The 22,017-nt window shown below is 36.8% G+C and overlaps 1 protein-coding gene and 1 pseudogene across 2 annotated transcripts in view; one reads left to right on the top strand and one right to left on the bottom strand.

Annotated features, from left to right (window-relative positions):
* The window catches only part of RUNDC3B (RUN domain containing 3B), a 138,967-nt gene that overhangs the window by 5,284 nt on the left and 111,666 nt on the right, over window positions 1-22,017 (top strand). For both annotated transcript variants that reach the window (XM_007531924.3, XM_060196292.1), the window contains exon 2: window positions 19,168-19,283. In XM_007531924.3, coding sequence (XP_007531986.1) covers window positions 19,168-19,283 — 116 coding nt within the window. The remainder of the gene's footprint in view (window positions 1-19,167; window positions 19,284-22,017) is intronic.
* LOC103121386 (succinate--CoA ligase [GDP-forming] subunit beta, mitochondrial-like) lies at window positions 13,542-15,471 on the bottom strand (annotated as a pseudogene).

Here is a 22,017-nt window from a genome sequence, read left to right as displayed (position 1 = left end):
ATCATTTTACCACATGACATGTCATATCTCTTTCAAACGTGTCCAGTTATACTTTCCCATATACTTTAAACAACCTTGTCCTGCCTTCAGCTTAGGTTTAAGACTTTTAGTCTACATCTACACAATTCTTTAAAGACTTACATGAGAATAATAATCATGTAGCTTGATGGGGGCATGTGTTTGGAGAGTGTTGGGGATAGTGCACAATGGTGGCAAAGGACATAGATTAGTGTTAGGGTGGTATACAGCTACCTATCATAGGGAGATCAGAAACTACCCATGAGGGAGCTAGGTGTTGGCACACCTGGTTGAGTGCACACCACATTCCCATACACAAAAGACCCAGGTTCAAGCCTCTGCTCCCACCTGCAGGGTATATGCTTCATGAGTGGTGCATCAGGTCTGTAGATGTCTATCTTTCTCTCTTCTTCACCATCTCCCTCTTTCCTCTCAATTTCTCTCAGTCCTTGCAAGTAAAAAAGAAAGAAAGGAAAAAGAAAAAAAATTCCACTGGTAGCAATGGAACCATAGTGCAGGCACTGAGCTCTACTGAGAACCCTAGTGGCAATAAAAAAAGACTGAAGAAGGAAAGAAAGAAAATGAATGAATGAAAGAGAGAGAGAGGGAGGGAGAGGGAGAGAGAGAAAGGAAGGGAAGGGGAGAGGGATAGAAAGGGAAAGAAAAAGAAAGAAAAGGAAAGAAACTAATGTGACAACTGTCATATAAACCATTATCTCCCCAATAAAACAATATGGAAGAAAAAATGAAAAGAAAAACTAAAATAGATAAATAAATAATTGTAGTTCAAACTTTTGTAGTGAGTTATTTAGTTAGAAAAAATAGTTAGGGGTGAGGGTAGATAGCATAATGGTTATGTAAAGGTACTCTCAAGCCTGAGGTTCCAAAGTCCAGGTTCAATCCCACTTGCACCATCACCATAAGCCAGAACTGAGTAGTGTTGGGGGGGGGGGGGAGGAAAGAAAAAAGAAAATAGTGATGAATATAATTTTGGGGTGCATTGTGATTTTTTTTTCTTCTAGGGTTATCACTGGGACTCAGTGCTGGCACTATGAATCCACTGCTCCTAGCAGCCATCTTTTCCATGTTACTGGACAGGACAGAGAGAAATTGAGAGAGGTAGGGGAAATAGGGAGTGAGAAAGACATGTGCAAACTTGCTTCACTGTTTGTGAACTGTCCCCCTGCAGGTGGGGACCAGGGGGCTTGAACCCGGATCCCTGTGAGGGTCCTTGCACTTAGTACTATGTGCCATTAACCAGGTATGCCACTGTCCGGCCCTGGTTCATTGTGATTTGTATGTAATTATTTTGTTAGGTATTTTTCTTCAGTGCACATTTATATTTTGTAGACCAAAACACTTGTATGGTCTTTTCTTAACAAATAAATATCATTTCATCATATGTTTAAGAAAGTATGGTGAGAAAATGTAAGCCACGTGAGGTCTCAAAATATTCCCTAAATATCCTTCAGTTAATTCTAAAATATTTAGAATATCTTTGACTCTATACACTAACTACTATTTTCTCTATATGTTCTTTACTATTTGTAACTTTGAAAAATTAAGTTGTTGGAGGCTGGGCAGTGGTGCATCTGGTTGAGTGTATATGTTACAAGTACAAGAGTTCATATTTTGCACCTAACTAATATTTAAGTTTAAAATTACGACAATCAGCAACTCAGCATCTGTTGTGGAGTGCAATCTACTGTATAACTGAATTGTATGGTTTAAGTGTTCAAGTTCAAAATGCAATAATGTTTAAAACATTTTAATAAATTGCTTTAAAGAGGATTATCACTACCTTCTCCAGTATGACACTCCATGGCATAATATAATCTTTACCAAAGACTTTGCTCTGTATTGATTTCTGTCAACATGCCCTGTGTAGTGCCTCCTGGTGGAGACTCATGAGGTATATTGAAACTTTTGCTCCATGGCCTAGAAACTAGAGTTCTTTGTTTACTTTTATATTCTGCTATCTCTTTCTGCCAACTTCACTATTATTTCTTGCAACTCTGAATGTTTCTACTTTTTATAATTTTTCCCCTCATTATATTTTTCTCTTTATAATTGATTGTGACCTAGGAAAACAGATGGTGGTGTGTGTTGTGTTCAGAAACTTATAACTGGGATGTAAGAAATTAGGGAAGGAGAGTAAGGACAGGATGAAGGGACTATGGGATCTTCTGTCTTCTAGACACCAGTCAAGGGGAGTTGAGAGGTTGTGTCTCTGTGTTAGACTATACTGTAAACAGTTAACTTCCCCAATAAAATAAAAATTTAAATGTTCTCATATGGCAACAACTGTCTTGTAAATCATTATTTCTCCCCCAAAAGTGATTTAAATATTATATATTTATATATAGTGACCTAATAACATCACCAGGCTTCTTATTAATTTTAATATCTTTTGTAAATTCTTTAAAAATGTCTTTATTGGTGAATTAATGTTTTACATTCAGTAGTAAATACAATAGTTTGTATATGCATAACATTTCTCAGTTTCTCAAAAATAATACAACCCCCACTAGGTCCTCTGTCATCCTTTCTTTTTTTTTTTTTAAATATTTATTTTATTTATTTATTCCCTTTTGTTGCCCTTGTTGTTTTATTGTTGTAGTTATTATTGTTGTTGTCTTTGTTGGATAGGACAGAGAGAAATGGAGAGAGGAGGGGAAGACAGAGAGGAGGAGACACCTGCAGACCTGCTTCACCGCCTGTGAAGCGACTCCCCTGCAGGTGGGGAGCCGGGGTTCAAACCGGGATCCTTATGCAGGTCCTTGTGCTTTGCGCCACCTGCGCTTAACCCGCTGCGCTACAGCCCGACTCCCCCATCCTTTCTTTTTTAAGTTTTTAAGAAACATTCTGACTATATAGTCAGACTATATAGTCTATATAGTCTGATATAGTCTAGATAGTCTAGATAGTCAGACTATATAGTCTGACTATCTGCTTTCTTTATTTCTTTCCTTTTTCAAATTTATGCCTTTTCTTTATTTGACTGCACTACCTAGAACCATAGTATTACAGAAAACACAAAAATTGTTATTCTTGAGGCTCAGGTGGTGGCAACACAGCTAGTAGGCCTCTAGAATTGAATGTAAGAGGTCCTGAGTTCAATTCCTGGCATGTCATATGGTCTCTCTATTATAAGTAAATAAATATCTTTTTTATATTTTATCATTAAGTAGATGGCTTTTTTTAGTTTCTTCTAGACTACTGAGAACTTCATGAGTAAAATAGAAAGAAAATAAAATCATAATTATATACATCACAATTATATACATAATAATAATACATTATCAAATGCTTATTCTGCTTGTCAAGATAAACATGACCTTGCTCCATTATTTTTGGCTTATGTGGTAAATTTATTAATGGGATATTTAATGCTAAAACAGTCTGGTATAGAAACACTTTATTTTTCTGCTATATATACATTATCTTTGGGAGTCGGGCTATAGCACAGCGGGTTAAGCGCAGGTGGCGCAAAGCACAAGGACCGGCATAAGGATCGCTGTTCGAACCCCGGCTCCCCACCTGCAGGGGAGTCGCTTCACAGGTGGTGAAGCAGGTCTGCAGGTGTCTATCTTTCTCTCCTCCTCTCTGTCTTCCCCTCCTCTCTCCATTTCTCTCTGTCCTATCCAACAACGACAACAACAATAATAACTACAACAATAAAACAACAAGGGCAACAAAAGGGAATAAATAAATAAAATAAATATAAAAAAAAGAAAAAAAAAGAAAGTGGGAAAGTTTTCCAAAAGGCCTTTAAAAAAATATATATATATATATACATTATCTCTGTTAGTATTACTGCCTTGAAGTTATTTTTATAATTAATATAGTTATAAAACTTTTCCTTAGTTATTATTTCTTTTCAGTAAATTTTTCCATCCCTCACATTTAATCTAAGTTCTTTGAATTGTTTTAGAGCAGAATTGAATTTTGCATTTTGTAAACCTGTTTTTTAATTTCATTTAATATTACTATATTTGTATTTCTAGCTGTCATCACACCTTTTTGTTTGTTTGTTTTGATTCTCATGGTGTCCAGTGAATTATTTTTCAATGTAGCATTCAGGAATACACCTTTGGTCTTCAGCATGAGTGATACCACTGAGCAGCCTCCCTGGCCCAATTTGTCAGAGAGAGAGAGAGAGAGAGAGAGAGAGAGAAGAAGCACTATTCCATCATCCACAGAGTTCCCCAAGTGCTGTCCATCATGATCCCATCAGTACCAGAAAAGTGATGTTGTATTTACCTTACCAAGTCTCCAATTTTTTTTCTGGCTTACTTGTTTGTTTTGTTTTTTAAATTTCTGGTTCCTACTAATAGCCTTCACAGTGCCAAATTTCGTCATTGCTCAGAGTTACTTACACTCCTGGGTAAAAGTAGCGGTAGCAATCAGCTTACTTTTTTGACTTTTAGCCTCTCTAATTCTACCTGTTTGAGCACCTTTTTTGCAAACTTTGAATACATGATTTTTGAAATTCTAACCCTTTCTCAGTGTTTCTATTGTATCAAATCGTGGGAGCACTATTTGATCACTACTTTTCCCATCCTTTTTAGAAGTGAAAACATATTTTTCACTTTCTACTCTTTTTGAATTGCCTGCTTGTATTTTATGTTTTCCATAGGCAATCAAGTCTTCTCTGGAATAGATATACAAATATGCCACCCACCATGCTGTAATTTAATTATGCTTCTATCTCCCACTAGAACAGAAATAATAAATTATTCAGCCTCTATTTCATTCTCAGCATCTAGTACACAGTATGTTTATAAAGTGAAGTAAGTTTCTCTAGTTAGTGATAATAATAGCAGTGCACATTTCCAAGATTAGATTGAAAGCTGAACTAAGGAATTATACTCCGAGTGGCAAAATAACTCATCTGGGTAGAGTGCCTGCTTTGCCCTATGCATGACTCAGGCTCGATCTAGGCCCCCACTGCATGGAAAGAAGTTTTAGTGCTATGATGTCTCTCTCTCTCTGTGTGTCTGACTTTCTCTTTCTGTCTGAAAAAAGTTTATTTGGAACAGTGAAGCCTTAGTGATGATAAAGAAAAAAAGGGGAATCATCCTCATTTATTTTTAAAAATTCACTGTTGTGACTGGCCACTGGTGATAGTATACTTTTTATTTCTTTCTATTTCATTAGTGATTAAATAACGGTTTACAAGATTTTAAGATTATAAAGGTGTAGTTCCACACCATGCCCATCATTTGTGGTGTTGGCTGAGCCCAACTGGTAACCCTGGAGGCAAAGAAACAAAAAAAAAAAGTTTCCCAAAAATAAAATCTCGGGCTGAAATGGCTTTACTAATGCATTTCATAAGACATTCAAAACAGAACACCTATCCTCTTAAAACTCTTCCAAAATAGCTGAAACAGGGAAACATATCAAATGGGGAGAAAGATAGACACCTGCAAACCTGCTTCACAGCTTGAAAGCATCCCCCCACAGGTGGAGAGCAGGGCTTGTGCCTGGGTCTTTGCACATAGTAATGTATGCTCTCAACCAGGTATGCCAGCACCCTCCATTTGTAATTGTTGAAGGACTTTTCTATATTTTGCAGAGGCCACACCAGAGTGCATTCCTAGCAGATAGTGTGACAGTTCATTTTTCTTCACATCCTCACCAGCATTTGTCATTTCCTATTTTATTGATGTAAACCATTCTCACAGGTGTGTGGTGGTAACTCATTGCATTTACAAATTGCATTTCTCTAATGATAAGTAAAATGGAGCTTTTTTTTTTTTTTTCACATCTGTGGGCCATCTATACCTCTTGTATAGAAAACATCTAATTTCAAGTGTCTCTCTCTCTTCATCTCTATCACTCTTCTCAAATTCTCTCTGTCCTATCAAATAAAGTAGAAAAATAACTCTCCCCCCAACCCACCCCAGAGTCTTTAACTTGGGGCAGTACACCATGCCGAGGTCTATTTCTAGCGTTCTGAGGAATCTCCAGACTGTCTTCCACAAGGGTTGAGCCAGTAAACACCCCCAGTAGCAGTGCATGAGTGCATAACATAAAAAATAATAAAATAATAAGAAATTAAATAAATAAGAGCAAAAAAATTTGCCAGTGGGAATAGTGGATTTGTAGTGCAGGCACTGAGCCCCACTGGTGGCAAAATCTAGATCCAGAAAGCTAACAGGTACATGAGAAAGTCATTATCAGAAAAATACAAATAAAGACAACAATGAAATACCATTTCATACTTGTGAGAATGTTATGCACCCCTGCATTGCTACTGGGGGTGTATATATTGGCTCAATCCTTGTGGAAGACAGTCTGCAGATTCCTCAGAACATTAGAACTAGACTTAGGCATGGTGTACTGCCCCAACTTAAAGACTCTGGAGTGGATTGGGGGGAAGAGTTCATGTCCTGGAACAGGATGGCAGAGGACCTAATGGGGGTTCTATTGTTATGTGGAAAACTGAGAAATGTACAAACTACTGTATTTATTGTCAACTGTAAAACATTAATTTTTCAATAAAGAAAAAAGAAAAAGAACTCTGGAGATGGGGTGGAGTCATGGAAGAAAACTGTGGGGACTGGGTGCATAATGATATTTTATGCATGTGATGATGACTGCAACTATAAAGCATTAACCTCCTCAATAAAAAAAATTAAAAATGGAAATACCTTATGATTCTGCATTACAACTCTTAGGCAAAACAAAAGTAAGCAATGGTACTACATCAAATTGAAAAGCTTCTATACATTGAAAAAAAAAGAACAACTCCACAAAGATAACTAGAAAACCCGGCAACTGTGAAAAGATATTTGTACATTACAGATTTGATAAAAGATTGATATCAAAACATCTATAAAGAAATAATGGGGCTGGGTGGTGGCACACCCGGTTGAGTGCATATGTTACAATGTGCAAGGACCCAGGTTCAAGTCCCCGGTCCCTACCTGCAGGGGAAAAGCTTTGAAAGTAGTGAAGTAGGACTGCAAGTGTCTGTCTTTCTCTCTCCCTCTCTATCTTCCCTTCCCTCTCGATTTCTGGCAGTCTCTATACAATAAATAAGGATAATTTAAAAATTAAAAAAAAAAATCATGTGATTGAACAAGAACAAAAACAACTAAGAATTAAGAAGTGGGATAAGGATATGAATAGACATTTGGTACTACAAATCCACTGTTCCTGGTGGCCATTGTTTTTCATTTTATTGTATGGGACAGAGAAAAATAGAGAGGAAGGGAAAAGAGAAAGATAGAAACCTATAGACCTGCTTCACTGCTTGTGAAGTGTCCCCCCTGCAGGTAGGGAGCTGGGGACTTGAACCTAGATGTTATGTTCACTTAACAAGGTGTGTCACTGACCAGCCCCTGAGAAGACTTCTTTTTTTTTAATCTCTGTTTTATTTTCCCCTCTAATTATTGGCATGTTTAGGCTAGGAAGTGGAGTCAATGATATAAAGGAGAGAATATCAGAACTACAGAATACAATGAACACACTCTGAATTCAATGATTATGGAGAAGAAAGGTTTAGGGAAAAAAATGAAGTAATGATCCATGAAAAAAGAAGACCTCCCATTAGAAAGACAAATACAAGATTGTTAAATCTGCCAGAGAGGGAAGAGAGGGAGACTAGGGCAGAGACAATATTCGAAGAACCACAGCAGAAAAATTCCCACATCTGGGCAATATTAAGAACATAATATAAGAAGCGGAGAGAATACCCATTTCTGAACTTAAAACAGCCCGTACCAAGACACATCATCATAAAGCTATCAAAATAAAAATCAGTGTCATTTCTCTGTGTGAACACTAAGTCGGAAGAAGAAATTAAGAAATTGATAGCATTTATTATAACATCAAACCCATCAACTATGTAGCAATGAAAATAATAAAAGTGAAAGACTTGTATACTGAAAATTATGAGTTATTATTCAAGGAAATAGGAAAAGGTAAAAAGAAATGGAAAGCTTCTCATATTCTTGGATCAGAAGAATTACATCATTAAAATGACTATTATACCCCAAAACATATACAGATTTAGTGCAATCCCCATCAAGATTCCACCATATTTCTTTAAGATAATAGAAAAAAAGTGGCAAGTCTTTCTTGAACCAGAAAATGCCTGGAATCATCAAAGAAATCTTGACAAAAAACGAACAAGACGGGAGTAATCAGACTTCCAGTTCTCAAACTGTATTATAAAACTATTATAATCAAAACTGCTTGGTATTAGAACAAAAATAGATTCACTGACCAGTGGACTTGAATTAAGAGCCCCCAAATAAACTCCCAGAACTATGGACGTCTAATTTTTTTTTTAATTTTTTTATTATTTATTTATTCCCTTTTGTTGCCCTTGCTGTTTTATTGTTGTAGTCACCATTGATGTCATTGTTATTGGATAGGACAGAGAGAAATGGAGAGAAGAGGGGAAGACAGAGAGGGGAAGAGAAAGATAGACACCTGCAGACCTGCTTCACCGCTTGTGATGCGACTCCCCTGCAGGTGGGGAGCTGGGGGCTGGAACCGGGATCCTTAGACCGGTCCTTGAGCTTTGCACCACCTGTGCTTAACCTGCTGTGCTACAGCCCGACTCCCAGACATCTAATTTTTTAAGCAGGACCAAAATTAACTGGAGAGAAAAGAATCTCTTCAACAAATGATACTGGGAAAATTGGTTTGAAACATGCAGAAAAATGAAACTGAAACACTTCATCTCACCACATACTAAAGGAAACTCCAAATGAACTAAGGATTTGGATCTTAGAAAGTATCAAATATTTAGAGGAAAACATTAGCAGAACTCTTTTCTGACATAAGTTTTAAAGGTGTCTATGGTAGCTAAAAGGAGAGGTTAAAAGTACTTTTTCTCATTGTAAAAAAATGAAATGACAGAAAAAGTGAAGGGGGAAATACACACACTTAGTGGGATTTCTTAAGTTGAATATATTGATGAAGATAAATTGCTGATTACAAAAGTGTTTGTTTTCTTATGTTAAAGTGTAAGAAAGGAAATAATTCTTCTATTGAACAGATATGTGACTTCTGTGTTCACTATTATCCATAGTTAATGTTTCACTTTATTTTTGCGGTAAATTGTGTCATATCTCTTGGCAGTCATTTCCTTGTTAATTATTAGTGATGATTATTATATTAATTGTAGAATATACTTACCTATGCTTTTAGTGAACAGTAGGTATCATTAATATAAAGAATTCTATAAACATGGTGTGAAACAGGTACTCTATCTTAGAATTTGGATACTAATGTTCAATTAGAAATATCATTGTTCTAGAAACAGGCTGGGAGTATAAATGGACCTGTCAATGCCCAAGTCCAGTGGAGAAGCACTTACAGAAGCCAGATCTCCTGCCTTCTGTACCCCAAAATGATCTTTAGTCCTATTCCCTGAGGGATAGAAAATAGGGAACCTTCCAATGGAGGGGATGGGATATGGAACTCTGGTGATGGGAACTGTATGGAATTGTACCCCTCTTGTCCCACAATCTTGTTAATTATATTAAATCATATTAATTAATAAATTAAATCATATTAATTAATGTGTGAACTAAAAAAAGAAATATTCTTATGAATTATTTTTCAGCTTTTTAAAATTCTTTATACTTTTGAAATGTGATAATAAATACAAATATTAGATGCTCAAGGTGAGAAAATGTTAAAAAAAATTTTTTAAATTTATTTTCCCTTTTGTTGCCCTTGTTTTTTTATTTTTTATTGTTGCAGTTATTACTATTGTCGTTGTTGTTAGGACAGAGAGAAATGGAGAGAGGAGGGGAAGACAGATAGACACCTGCAGACTTGCTTCACCGCCTATGAAGGGACTCCCCTGCAGGGGGGGAGCTGGGGGCTCAAACCGGAATCCTTAAGCCCATCCTTGCTTCGCACTTAACCCGCTTGCTTAACCCGCTTGCTTGCGCTTAACCCGCTGCACTACTGCCCGATGAGAAAATCTTTTTATACACAGACATTTTTAAAACCATACTTAATTATCACACCCTTCTATGTAAATATCTTCTTTTTAATTCCTGTGAAAAAGATGACAGCATTGATTTGGTATTTTTAGACTTTAATCAAACTGTCATTTCATTATTTTAAGATCGGTTCTCTTCAGGAAATAGATGACTAATATTAATGTCATTCATCATTATAAAGAATATACATCTGTGTGTTTTTTAGATATATTGAAATAACTTTTACAAGCTTAGTTTTTTTTATCATTTTGTTGGGGGTAGATTAATGGTTTACTGTGCAGTTATAGACACATAGGTAGAATGTCTCACCCCGCTGTGATAGATGTTTGCAGAATATCACATCTTAGTTTCTGTATTTTAGAGGGCAAGAATCTTGTTATACTGACATAACAGAGCTATCTGCATGATTCTAGAGAAGTTAATTGAGTGGGAAGACTTGGCTGCTAGAAGTAAAACATGAACTCTAAGGAACTAATTTGCCTCCTTACATTTTGCTCTGTGTAGCAGGAAGAGAGTAGGATATTAATGGTGAAGCAAAACAGGGAACTGTTCTTTCTTCTTGGTTATTTACCTTGATATAATAGGTATAGTTTGAGATGCTTTCTCACCTTTAAAATATCTCTGTACTAGGAAATAACTGAAATTGAGTCTAATGATATGCTTTAGGACCTTGGACTTTATTTTTGTTTTAAATCTGATTGAGTTAAAAATAGCTCATTGTGGTGGCACACCTGGTTGAGCGCACATGTTACAGTGTGCAAGGACCCAGGTTCGAGCCCCCACCTGCAGGGAGAAAGCTTCACAAGAGGTGTAGCAGTGCTACAAGTGTCTCTCTGTCTCTCTCCCTCTCTATCACTCCCTTCCCTCTCAATTTCTGACTGTCTCTATCCAGCAAATAAATAAAGATAAAAATAAATAAATAAATAGCTCATTGTTCTGAAATTCACAGTTTTGGGCTTTTTACATGCACTTAGTGTCTTCTATCCAAATAGAACCTACTGACAATATGATAAAATAAACTATTTTGCAACAGCGAACATGGCTCACTGCTGGAGTGTAGGACTTGATGATACCCTTACCCCAACCCCTATCCTCATAAAATAAATACATAAGTTATTATTATTTTCATTATTATTTTTTAATTTTTTAAAAAAAAATTTATTTTATTTATTTATTCCCTTTTGTTGCCCTTGTTGTTTTAGTGTTGTAGTTATTATTGTTGTTGTCATCGTTGTTGGATAGGACAGAGACGGGGAGAGAAAGATAGACACCTGCAGACCTGCTTCACCGCCTGTGAAGCGACTCCCCTGCAGGTGGGGAGCCGGGGTTCGAACCGGGATCCTTATGCCGGTCCTTGTGCTTTGCACCACCTGCGCTTAACCCACTGCACTACAGCCCGACTCCCACCAACTGTTCATTACTGTTGCAGGGGAGGGGGACCGCGATTTTCGGTTTGCACGTCTCTGCATACTTTTACTATCTGAACCTTCTAATATGTCTGGCCGTGGGAAACAAGGAGAAAGGGAGAGACAGGGCAGCACCTCTCTACCATTCCTGGCTAAGCACATACACTGCAGTGTGCGAGGACCCAGGTTCAAGCCCCCTGGACCCCACCCCACCCCACCCCACCCCACCCCATCCCCAGATTCTCCTGTGCTGCCAGGGATCCTTATGCCGGTCCTTGTGCTTTGCGCCACCTGCGCTTAACCCACTGCGCTACAGCCCGACTCCCCTATTTTCATTATTATTATGTGAGATAGATACAGAAAAGGCAAAGTAGCAAAGACAGAGTGAAAGAGACCACCAAAGGAAGGAAACACCAAAACTTCCTTTAATGCAGTCGGGACTGGGCTTGAACTTGACCAAGCAGCACACTATCCAAGTGAACTATTTCAACAGTCCCATGAATAAATTTTTTATTTCTTAAAATTATATTTATTTATTTGCCACCATGTTTATTGCTGGACCACAGTGCCAGAACTATGAATTCACTTCTCCTGGTGGCCATTTTTTCTTTTTTCCTTTTTTTAATTTTTACTTGACAGGACAGAGAGAAATTGAAAGGGGAGGGGAGTTAGAGAGGGAGAGATAAATATAGACACCTTCAAACTTGGACTGGAGTTGGTGAACTACACCAAAGTAAAAGACTATGAGGTGGGATGAGGGTTCAGTTCCTGGAATATGATGGCAGAGGAGGACCTAGTGGGGGTTGTATTGTTATGTGGAAATGTTATACATGTACAAACTATTGTATTTTACTGTTGACTGTAAACCATTAATCCCTCAACAAAGAAAAAAAAATGATAAGACACCTGCAGACCTGCTTTACAGCTTGTGAATTATCCTTCCTGTAGGTGAGGATCGGGGGGCCAGTGGGGGCTCAAACCCAGATCCTTCAGCATGATGATATGTGCACTTTAACTGTATGTCACAGCCCGGCCCCCTAAATGATTTTTTTAAGTTTATAAAACAATTTTTATTTAAATTAATATACAAATAAAATTTAATTTAATAAAACTAATTCAAAATTTTCCCCATTACAAAAATTAAACGCATGAAAAAAGGTAAATTTTTCCTATTTCATTTTTGCAGCTGGTCAATTTTTGAGCAGAAAAGAGAAGGGACAGAAGAAATAAAAATTCACAACAGGGACCGGGTGGTGTTGCAGCTGGTTGAGCACACATGTTACAGTGCACAAGGACCTGGGTTCGAGCCCCTGGTCCCCACCTGCAGAAGGAAAGCTTTGCAAGTGGTGAAGCAGGGCTGCAGGTGTCTCTCTTTCTCTCTCCCTCTTTCTCTTCTCTACCCTCTCAATTTCTGACTGTCTCTATCCAATAAATAAAGATAATAAAATTTTTTTTAAAAAATTCACAGCATAATTTGATCTTTAGTGTTGTCTCATCTTAAAATTACTTAGTCATAGGGATGCATATAAGTATTATTCTTCTTCAGCTTCACATAAAAACAGAGTCTTCTTTTGTTTTTCCTGACTGATCAAAGTTTGATTGTTTTTCTTTTACTTTATGATGCTATGAAAGCAATACACTTCAAAATATAAATTTTCATCTTTTTCTGGATGGTAAGATTCTCTGTGCTGGTCAGTGGCAATAAACAAAGTACCCAGTCAACCACATGGTTACAAGGGTCAACAATAGACAATCTACAATGCACTGGGATATTATCATTTCTTAATAATATATTAAAAGGAATAGCCAATATGTATGGTGTACATGCATGTAGTATCCAGAAAGTATATTTTCAACTTAAATGGGTTTGTGAGACATAACCCCATTAAACACTGAGAAAGATTTATATTTCAAAATCACAAATAAGACTTCAGTTTTATGGTGAGGTAAGCAGAATGGTACACAGTAAGGCAAATGGTAGAATGCATATATGAGATATTAATATATATCTTTTGTAAAAATGCATTTTGAACATTCATGGATTTTCCAAATATTCTAGAATTAGAAACATATAAAAACTGCTATATTTGTAACATACATTTGAATGTCTTAGCTGCATTATCTTGATAGTTGGTCTGTTGAATGTAATCTAGTTTGAGTTGGTTATTTTTGTTTATTTTCTTTATCCTGTTGCTTTAATTTTATTATATAGGTCTGAGTGTCCACTGAAAAGCATTATAAGTACGTGAGGGCCTGATCTCAAATTCTCTAAATAGGCACATTATTTGAACATGTAGACTATTCCCCAAAGTTGGCAATAATGCCTATAAGACAGCAACAGCAAAGAATATAAGTGAAATCAGATTATTTAGACTGTCAGAAATCTTACTCAAGAACATACTGATTTAAAATGTTTTTCATGTAGTGATTCTTCCCCTCCCCAACTTTCTCCCAGTAGACAGGCAGCAGCCATTTCTACTTCACAGTGAAGTAAGAATCAGCACCTCTCCCACTTTTTTTTTTTTTAACATATAGAGAAATGGACTTCTTCCTCTAAAAGATAAGGACAGTGACATCACTTCTTAGTTACACTGGCCACAGCCTTCTTGGCTGCATCTTCTAGGTAAATGGCTGAAGTAATAGGAAGTCCGCTGTTGTTGAGAATATTCTGGTCTTCATGGACATTGGTTCCTTCAAGTTGGACCACTAGGGGCACTTTAAGTTCCAGTTCTCCACAGGCTTTGGTGATACTGTTGGCAATAACGGCACAGTTGACAATTCCACCAAAAATATTTACGAGGATAGCTTCAACCTTAGGGTCAGCTGTGAGCAATTTGAATGCTTGATCTACTTGAGCTTCCTTTACACCATCACCTAGATTCAGGAAATTAGCTAGCCTCCCACCATTCAGGAAAATGATGTCACAAGTAGCCATGGCCAGACCAGCACCATTCACAAAACAGGCAATGTTTCCATCCAGTCCTATGTATTTTAGATATCTGGCAGCTTCATTTTCAGTGGACTTATTCTCTGATTCATCATCCATAGCAAATATGTCTTTTTGCTGGAATTCTGCATTGTCGTCGAAGTTTATCTTTGCATTAAAACAACTTGTTCTTCTGAAGTTTCACCAAACGGATTCACTTCCACCTGAGTAGCATCAATTTTCAGGAATAGATTATACAACTTCTTAATTTGATCTGCAGCCTGGTTTTTCAAAGGCCCAACAAAGCCTAGATTCTCCACCATCCACTGAGCTTGGTTATCCTTTATTCCTCCCATAATGTCAATTTGCTCCTTAAAAATGAGTTCTGGATTGGAAGCCGCCACCTCTTCAATGTCAACACCCCCCTTCTTCTTCTTCTAGCGTTTGCCGTAGCCAGTCAACAGCTTCAGGTTGAAAGCTGTCAGGAGCTGCTTGTTGCTGGCTTTGAAAGTGACGGGATCCATGTGGATTCAGTCGGCTAGGAAGGATCGTCAGTTTCCCCAATGAATGGGCACTCATGGGATGCACCACCAGAAGGTCGATCCAGTGCATCCCAACACCCCCCCTGAGGGCTGCCCACAAGCACTGGACCATTGCAGGATCGGTCAGAATCGCCAAGTAGGTTTCTTTGGAAATGCCTAAGGCTTCAGCAGACATCACCTTGTTAACTTTTATGCCTTCTTTTGGAGTTTGTTTTGTTGCCAGGCTATAGTCAATCATCTGTTTAGCCAGCTGTCCTAGCACTTTAGGGTCTTTTGTTACATGAACGCCTCATTTCAAACCGCTACTGAAGACTCCTTTTCCCCCTTCCTCCAGCTAATAACTGAGCTTTTAAAACAATTTCTCCGGCATTTAGTCTCATCGCCGCATCCAGAGCTTCATTCGCAGTCTCTGCTACAAAGAATCTTTGAGCTTTCACTACGTGGTCAAACGTCAGTTTCTTACGCTGATATTTCTGTAAATTCAGCCATCTTCTGGGAACTAAATGAACGGCCTGGAGCCCGGTCCGCAGCGCCATGTCTCGCAGAACTTTCCCGGCCACGACTGCCACGGGGGACGCCATCTTGGACAGAATAATTATTTTATTTTATTTTATTTTATTTTATTTATTTTCCCTTTTGTAGCCCTTGTTGCTTGTTGCAGTTGTTAATGTCAACGTTGTTAGATAGGACAGAGAGAAATGGAGAGAGGAGAGGAAGACGGAGGAGAGAAAGACATCTGTAGACCTGCTTCACCGCCTGTGAAGCGACTTCCTGCAGGTGGGGAACCGGTTGCTCGAACCGGGATCTTTACACCTGTCCTTGAGCTTCCCGCCACGTGCGCTTAACTTGCTGCGCCACCGCCCTACTCCCCAGAATAATTTCTTTTTAAAAAACTCATTTTGTTTACTAATAACTGGTTTGTATATGGTCCTACATGTGACCCATAATAAATGTAAAATTCTTGACTTCTTTTCATTACATTTGATAAAGTAGATCATGTGTAAGGATTTTGTATTATTTGTTGAGTATATAATGACTAAAATAGTTTCAGGCAGTTGTGGTTGAGTTTTAACTAGTTCCTTCCTCCTCCTGATGAAATAGCACTTTGTTTTTTTAATATAATATTCAGTTTATGTCACCAATGTGCTTTACTGTCTTTGGTATAAAGAGATTAACTTCTTCATTGTACTATGTAGCTTTTTTTTGTTTTGTTTTGTTTTTACCTACAGTTATCGCAGGGGCTCTGTGACTCCTGAAGGCCATTTTTCTCCCCCCCCCCCCTTTTGTTGCTTATTGTTGTTGTTATTGGATAGAACAGAGAGAGAGATCTAGAGAGGAGGGGAAGACAGAGAGGGGAAGAGAAAGACACCAGCAAGCAGACCTGCTTCACCGCTTGTGAAGCGACTCCCGCTGTAGGTGAGGAGGCTGGAACCAGGATCCTTGCGCAGGTTCTGTGCGCTTTGTACTATGTGTGCTTAACCCAGTGCTCTACCGCCCAGCCCCTGCTGTTCTCTCCTTTTTACCTAATGTATGGAGCTTTAGAATCAGTCTCAGTCTTTCTCAGTCAGGTTTTCATTTAAACCAAAGAACAGTGGAAATTGAGTTAACTATTTTCTCATTTCTCTCAAAGATATATGATTTTTATCATTCTAGTTGCCTAAGTAAAAAATAATTTTGCACCAAAGTAAAAGACTATGGGGTGGGTAGAGGGGAGAATACAGGTCCTAAAAGGATGACAGAGGACCTAGTGGGGATTGTATTGTTATATGGAAAACTGGGAAATGTTATGCATGTACAAACTATTGTATTTACTGTGGAATGTAAAACATTAACTCCCCAATAAAGTAAAATAAAAAAGAAAAATAATAATTTCATTTTGTACAAAGAGTGCCATAGAATATAGAGGTTCTCAGAGTGTACTTTTGGCCCCACACCATTTCAGAAATTAAAATTATTTCTTTAGCAGTTCAGGGTCATAACTCTTCTTCCTTCCTTCCTTTCCTTTAATGTATGCACAGAGGAGTTTTCCAGGAGCTACATGTGTAGTGTTATAAGAAATTAAACTTGCAAACAGATTGTGAAAAATCTAGTTGTTTTCTATTAAGTACACATTAATGTTACTTTCAAAGATGTAAAGCAGTGCTATTCTTATGAATTTGCTATTTTAGAAACTTTTGTTTCTTTATTTCATTTTTTTCTGATTATAGTTTTTTTTTTCTTTATTGGGGGACTAATGGTTTATAGTCAACAATAAAATATGTTTTTGTATGTGTAACATTTCTCAGTTTTCCCCATAATACTCTAACTCCCTACCTAGGTCCTCTTTTGCCATTATGTTCCAGGACCTGAACATTCACTCACTCTACCCCCAGAGTCCTTTATTTTGGTGCAATACACCAATTCGAGTTCAAGTTCTGCTTTGTTTTCCCTTCAGTTCTTATTTTTCAACTCTGTCTATGATTGGGATCATCCCATATTCTTTCTTTTGTTTCTGACTTATCTCACTTAGCATGATTTCTTCAAGCTCCATGCAAGATAGGTTAAAGAAAGTGAATTTACTGTTTTTAATCGCCGAGTAGTATTCCACTGTATCTATCTATCTATCTATCTATCTATATCTCACAACTTACTCAGCCACTCATCTGTTGTTGGACACCTGGGTTGCTTCCAGATAGATTTCGGCTATTATGAATTGTCCTGCTATGAACATAGGTATACACAAATCTTTTTGGATGTTTATGGTTGGCTTGTTGGGATAAAACCCACGTTTTACTAAAATTGAGAATTGAAAGAATTAGCTGATCAAGAAAACAATGAAAATACGGCAAAGAAACAAAGTTGAAATGCCAGAAATATAAATTGAATGATATATATATATATATAATTATAAAAAATATAGTTGTTCATTGGAAGATTGACACTGATGGTGTTCAAGAGAATTAGGGTGGACAACCAAAAGAACTTGGTGAAGGCAAATATACTGACATAAATAACCAAAATAGTTATGACAAAGAGGATCAAGATATTCACATTGGAGATGATATGGCAAATGGGTGAATTATCTCCTGGCCCCTCACTGCCTTTTTAAAAAGTGTTGCTAGATCTTCATGCGATCATTGTGCTGTCATCCTATGGATTTTCATGCTTAAAGAGAGAGGTAGAGATTAGTGAGGGGAGAGAGAAAAGAGGCACCACAGCTCTGCTCCATCATCAGTGGAGCTCTGGTGGCAAGAGGCCTTGAAGGGCATTGAGCATGGTAAGGAGTACTCTCTACCAAGTGAGCTTTCTCATACTCCACTCCCCCACTGATTTTTCTTTGGTCTGATACTCATGTATCATGCTTTATAGTAGTTTAAGCACAGCATGAGGCAAGAACTTAAGGTTATACAACTATTCTACATTCTGATTTTGGTGATGGCTACTATTATGTTGAAATCACAAACCTCAACCCCTAGTACCATCAGAAACCAAAGCTGAGCTCTGGGGTTTCCCTCTTTCTCTCTGCATCTTTCATTAAAATAAATGTTTATTATTATGAATTTATTTAAATCACAAACTTTTTTGTTTTTGTTGTTGAAATATTTCTTTGTCACTTTTTCAAAATAAGACTTAGAAATCACATACTTTCTGAGTACAGTTGCCATATAAACATATGGAAGATATGTTTCTGCTCTGGAAGAATTTATATTCTAACAAAATAGATAAAATATTCAAAGAAGTAAGATAAATTTTAATTGTTTCTTAAGGAAAATACAAACAAAATGCTAGCTTACAGAAGTAATAAGTAGGGTGATAATTCTCTGTTGAAAGGAGACATTTGTCAGTCATAAAAAAGAAAGTGAGTGGGCAAGGGACATTCTAACAAAAAGAAAACCACCCAGCACATTTTACAGACTTGCAAGTTTTCCTATTTGTTAATAAAAACTTTAGGCCTGCACATCTTAAACATTCCCATTATTTTTTATTTAATTTTATGTTCCAAGACTCTCAAAAGCATTTCAGGCTATTATTATTTTAGAGATAGTATTCTAGCTTTTGAGTATTTTAGATTTAGTAATTTATGCCACTTTTGATTATCGTCTTAATGGGTGTGAAGGCAGTGAGCTATTACAGTCTTAGTAGTCAGTGAATATTGAACATATACATGAAAAGTCTGATATACCTGTAAAATGTTCTATTTATAGAGGAAACTTAGATAAGATTTTTCAAAATATATAGCCTTATATATTCCTAAAATATTTAAAAATTGTTTTCACCATTTCTCCCACTTTACTCCAAAGAATAATAACTTTTTCCCATAGGTTTTCTGTGAAGACTCTGATTGACCGGTCTTGCTTTGAGACAATTGATGACTCTTCCCCTGAATTTAACAACTTTGCAGCTATTTTGGAGCAGATCCTAAGTCACCGACTAAAAGGTATATCAGTAATATATTATTTATTTTTCCAATAGTTCTGTCTTTGATAAACTTGAAATTTTAGAAATCCAACATTCCAATATATTTAGATAGCCATGCTACTTCTTGAAAGACATTAAAACATTTTAGGATGACCAATCTTGTGACATATGTCCCTGGAAAATAATTTCTTTTTACGTGTTTCTTTTTTCTTTTGCTTTGTTTTTATTTTTATAATTTTATTGGAAGGCTAATGGTTTCCAGTAGAGTTGTTGACACCTGGGTACAGTTTCTCATCTCCTCATGATAGGTGTTTGCAACACTGTCACTCCCAAGTCAGTACTTCCCAACCATTGTGCTCCAGATGTCTGATATTCTGTGCATCCACTCTTTTCCCTTCCTTCCCCAAAGTCCTTTGTTTTGGTACAATACACAAAACCCAAGTCTCCTTCTAGGTAGAATTTAAGAAGCAAGGACGGAAAGGGAAAACCCAAGGTGTAATTTGGAAAATAATTTCTATAATCTGGCTATGCTTATTTCTGGATTGTATTAAAAAGATGTTAAGTGTACTAATTGCTCATTCAAGGAACCAAGTTACTTTCTATAAGTGACAAAACTAAAATAAAAGCTTTAAATTACAAAGTAGCCTATCTTCAGGGTTTATGTGAAAATATTCTAGTCAATTTAAAAAGAATTATCCCAGCATACATATGCTTACTTAACTTCTATTTCACTAAGCTCCAAAAATCTTTGATTTTTTAAGCAATGTTTGTTTAATTAAATAATAATTATGTGAAATTAAAATAAGTATGTAGAAGAGCTGCACTTGTTTTTTTAAAACTCTAAAATCTTTTTTATTTATTTTTTATTATTTTTATTTTTTATTTAAGAAAGGAGACATTAACAAAACCATAGGATAGGAGGGGTACAATTCCACACAATTCCCACCACCCAATCTCCATATCCCATCCCCTCCCCAATAGCTTTCCCATTCTCTATCCCTCTGGGAGCATGGACATGGTCATGGGTTGCAGAAGGTGGAAGGTCTGGCTTCTGTAATTGCTTCCCCACTGAACATGGGCGTTGACTGGTCGGTCCATACTCCCAGTCTGCCTCTCTTTTTCCCTAGTAGGGTGGATCTCTGGGGAAGCGGAGCTCCAGGACACATTGGTGGGGTCTTCAGTCCAGGGAAGTCTGGCTGGCATCCTGATGGCATCTGGAAAAATCTCTAAAATCTTAATGGTTGAGAATCAAATCAATAATCTTCTTTGGCAGTATAGTTTATGAAAATCTCAAATTTAATCTGATTTTTAATTCTATTCTATAATGTTTGATGCTGGGAGAAATAAGTTTGATTTAGGTGTTTAAATCAATTGAACAACCTCTAGAAAAAGGTTGAATTTAGTTATTTGAAAATACAAAAGTTGAATTCAGTTATTATAATTTAAAAGTAGGCTCATAAAAATCACTAATGCTTTTCATGAAAATGTGGATTTTTTCATTTAAAAGGAATCTCTCCATCTTACTTTTTCTTTTCTGTATTTTTAAGAAATTTTCTGCTATTAATATTACCCTATATAAGAAAATAAAATTTTATAATGATTGAAAAAAGACTCAAAACAAAGTCTGTAGAATAGTAGATCAGATAATTCTCAAATAACCCACATTACAAAGTAAGTTTTATAAAAGCAGAAATACTTATTAAATTAAATACTTATTATAGTACTTTGAGATAGTGTTAATCGCTATAGAGTATGGTTATTATACATTAAAAGTGTACAGATATATTTATAAATAACGTGAAAAACACAGGTAGTAGAGTAGACCTGATGTACCTTAATGTTGGCAAGTTTTTTAATCGCAAGACCTTACAAATTCCATGGATTTTATTTATCATCTAATTCTCTTAAAAAAAATACACACACACACACACACACACACACACACACACACACACACACACACATATATATATATATACAAGCACACAGACGTCCAAGAGAAAACAGACCATAGTGAAATACCCATACTGAATGATTGCTCAGATTTGTTAACATTTAAGTGAATCTTCCTGTGTGGCAGTATGCCATAATTGATTTATGGATAAAGGTTCTACTGTATGACTATTCAGTAAGAAAAATAATGGAATGAGATTTGTTTTAATATTTTAAGCTAGGTAAAATTAATAACTCAAAACATGCTTTTGAAAATGTTTATAGGAGGGGATTGGACAGTAGTGCAGCAGGTTAAGTGCACATGGCGTGAAGTGCAAGGACCAGCATAAGGATCTGGGTTGGAGCCCCCAGCGCCCCACCTGCAGGGGGGTTGCTTCATGAGCTGTGAATATCGTGATCTGCAGATATCTTTATTTCTCTCCCTCTCTTTGTCTTCCCCTCCTCTCTCCATTTCTCTATGTCTTATCCATCAACAGCAGCAATAACAACAAGGGAAACAAAATGGGAAGAAATGACCTCAAAATTGTAATGCAGGCACCAAGCCCCAGGAACAACCCTGGAGGCAAATAAATAAATAAATATTTATATGGCTGACAACATAGTTCACTTGGATTGCACACTTGCTTTATCATTGGCTCAACCAAGGCTCAAGGCCCACCTCCTCCCAACCTCCATTGCACTGAGGGAAGCTTCAGTGCTGTGAAGCTTTCTTTCTGTCTCTTATTTATATATCTGAAAAAGGATCAGCTTAGATCAGTAAAGATCCTGTGATAAAATAATAATAATAATAATTTAAGTTT

Source organism: Erinaceus europaeus, chromosome 8, assembly GCF_950295315.1.
Source record: "Erinaceus europaeus chromosome 8, mEriEur2.1, whole genome shotgun sequence".
In the NCBI taxonomy this organism is placed as follows: Eukaryota; Metazoa; Chordata; class Mammalia; order Eulipotyphla; family Erinaceidae; genus Erinaceus; species Erinaceus europaeus.
The sequence above is the reverse complement of the archived record's forward strand: the minus strand, read 5'-3'. Positions and strand labels throughout refer to the sequence as shown.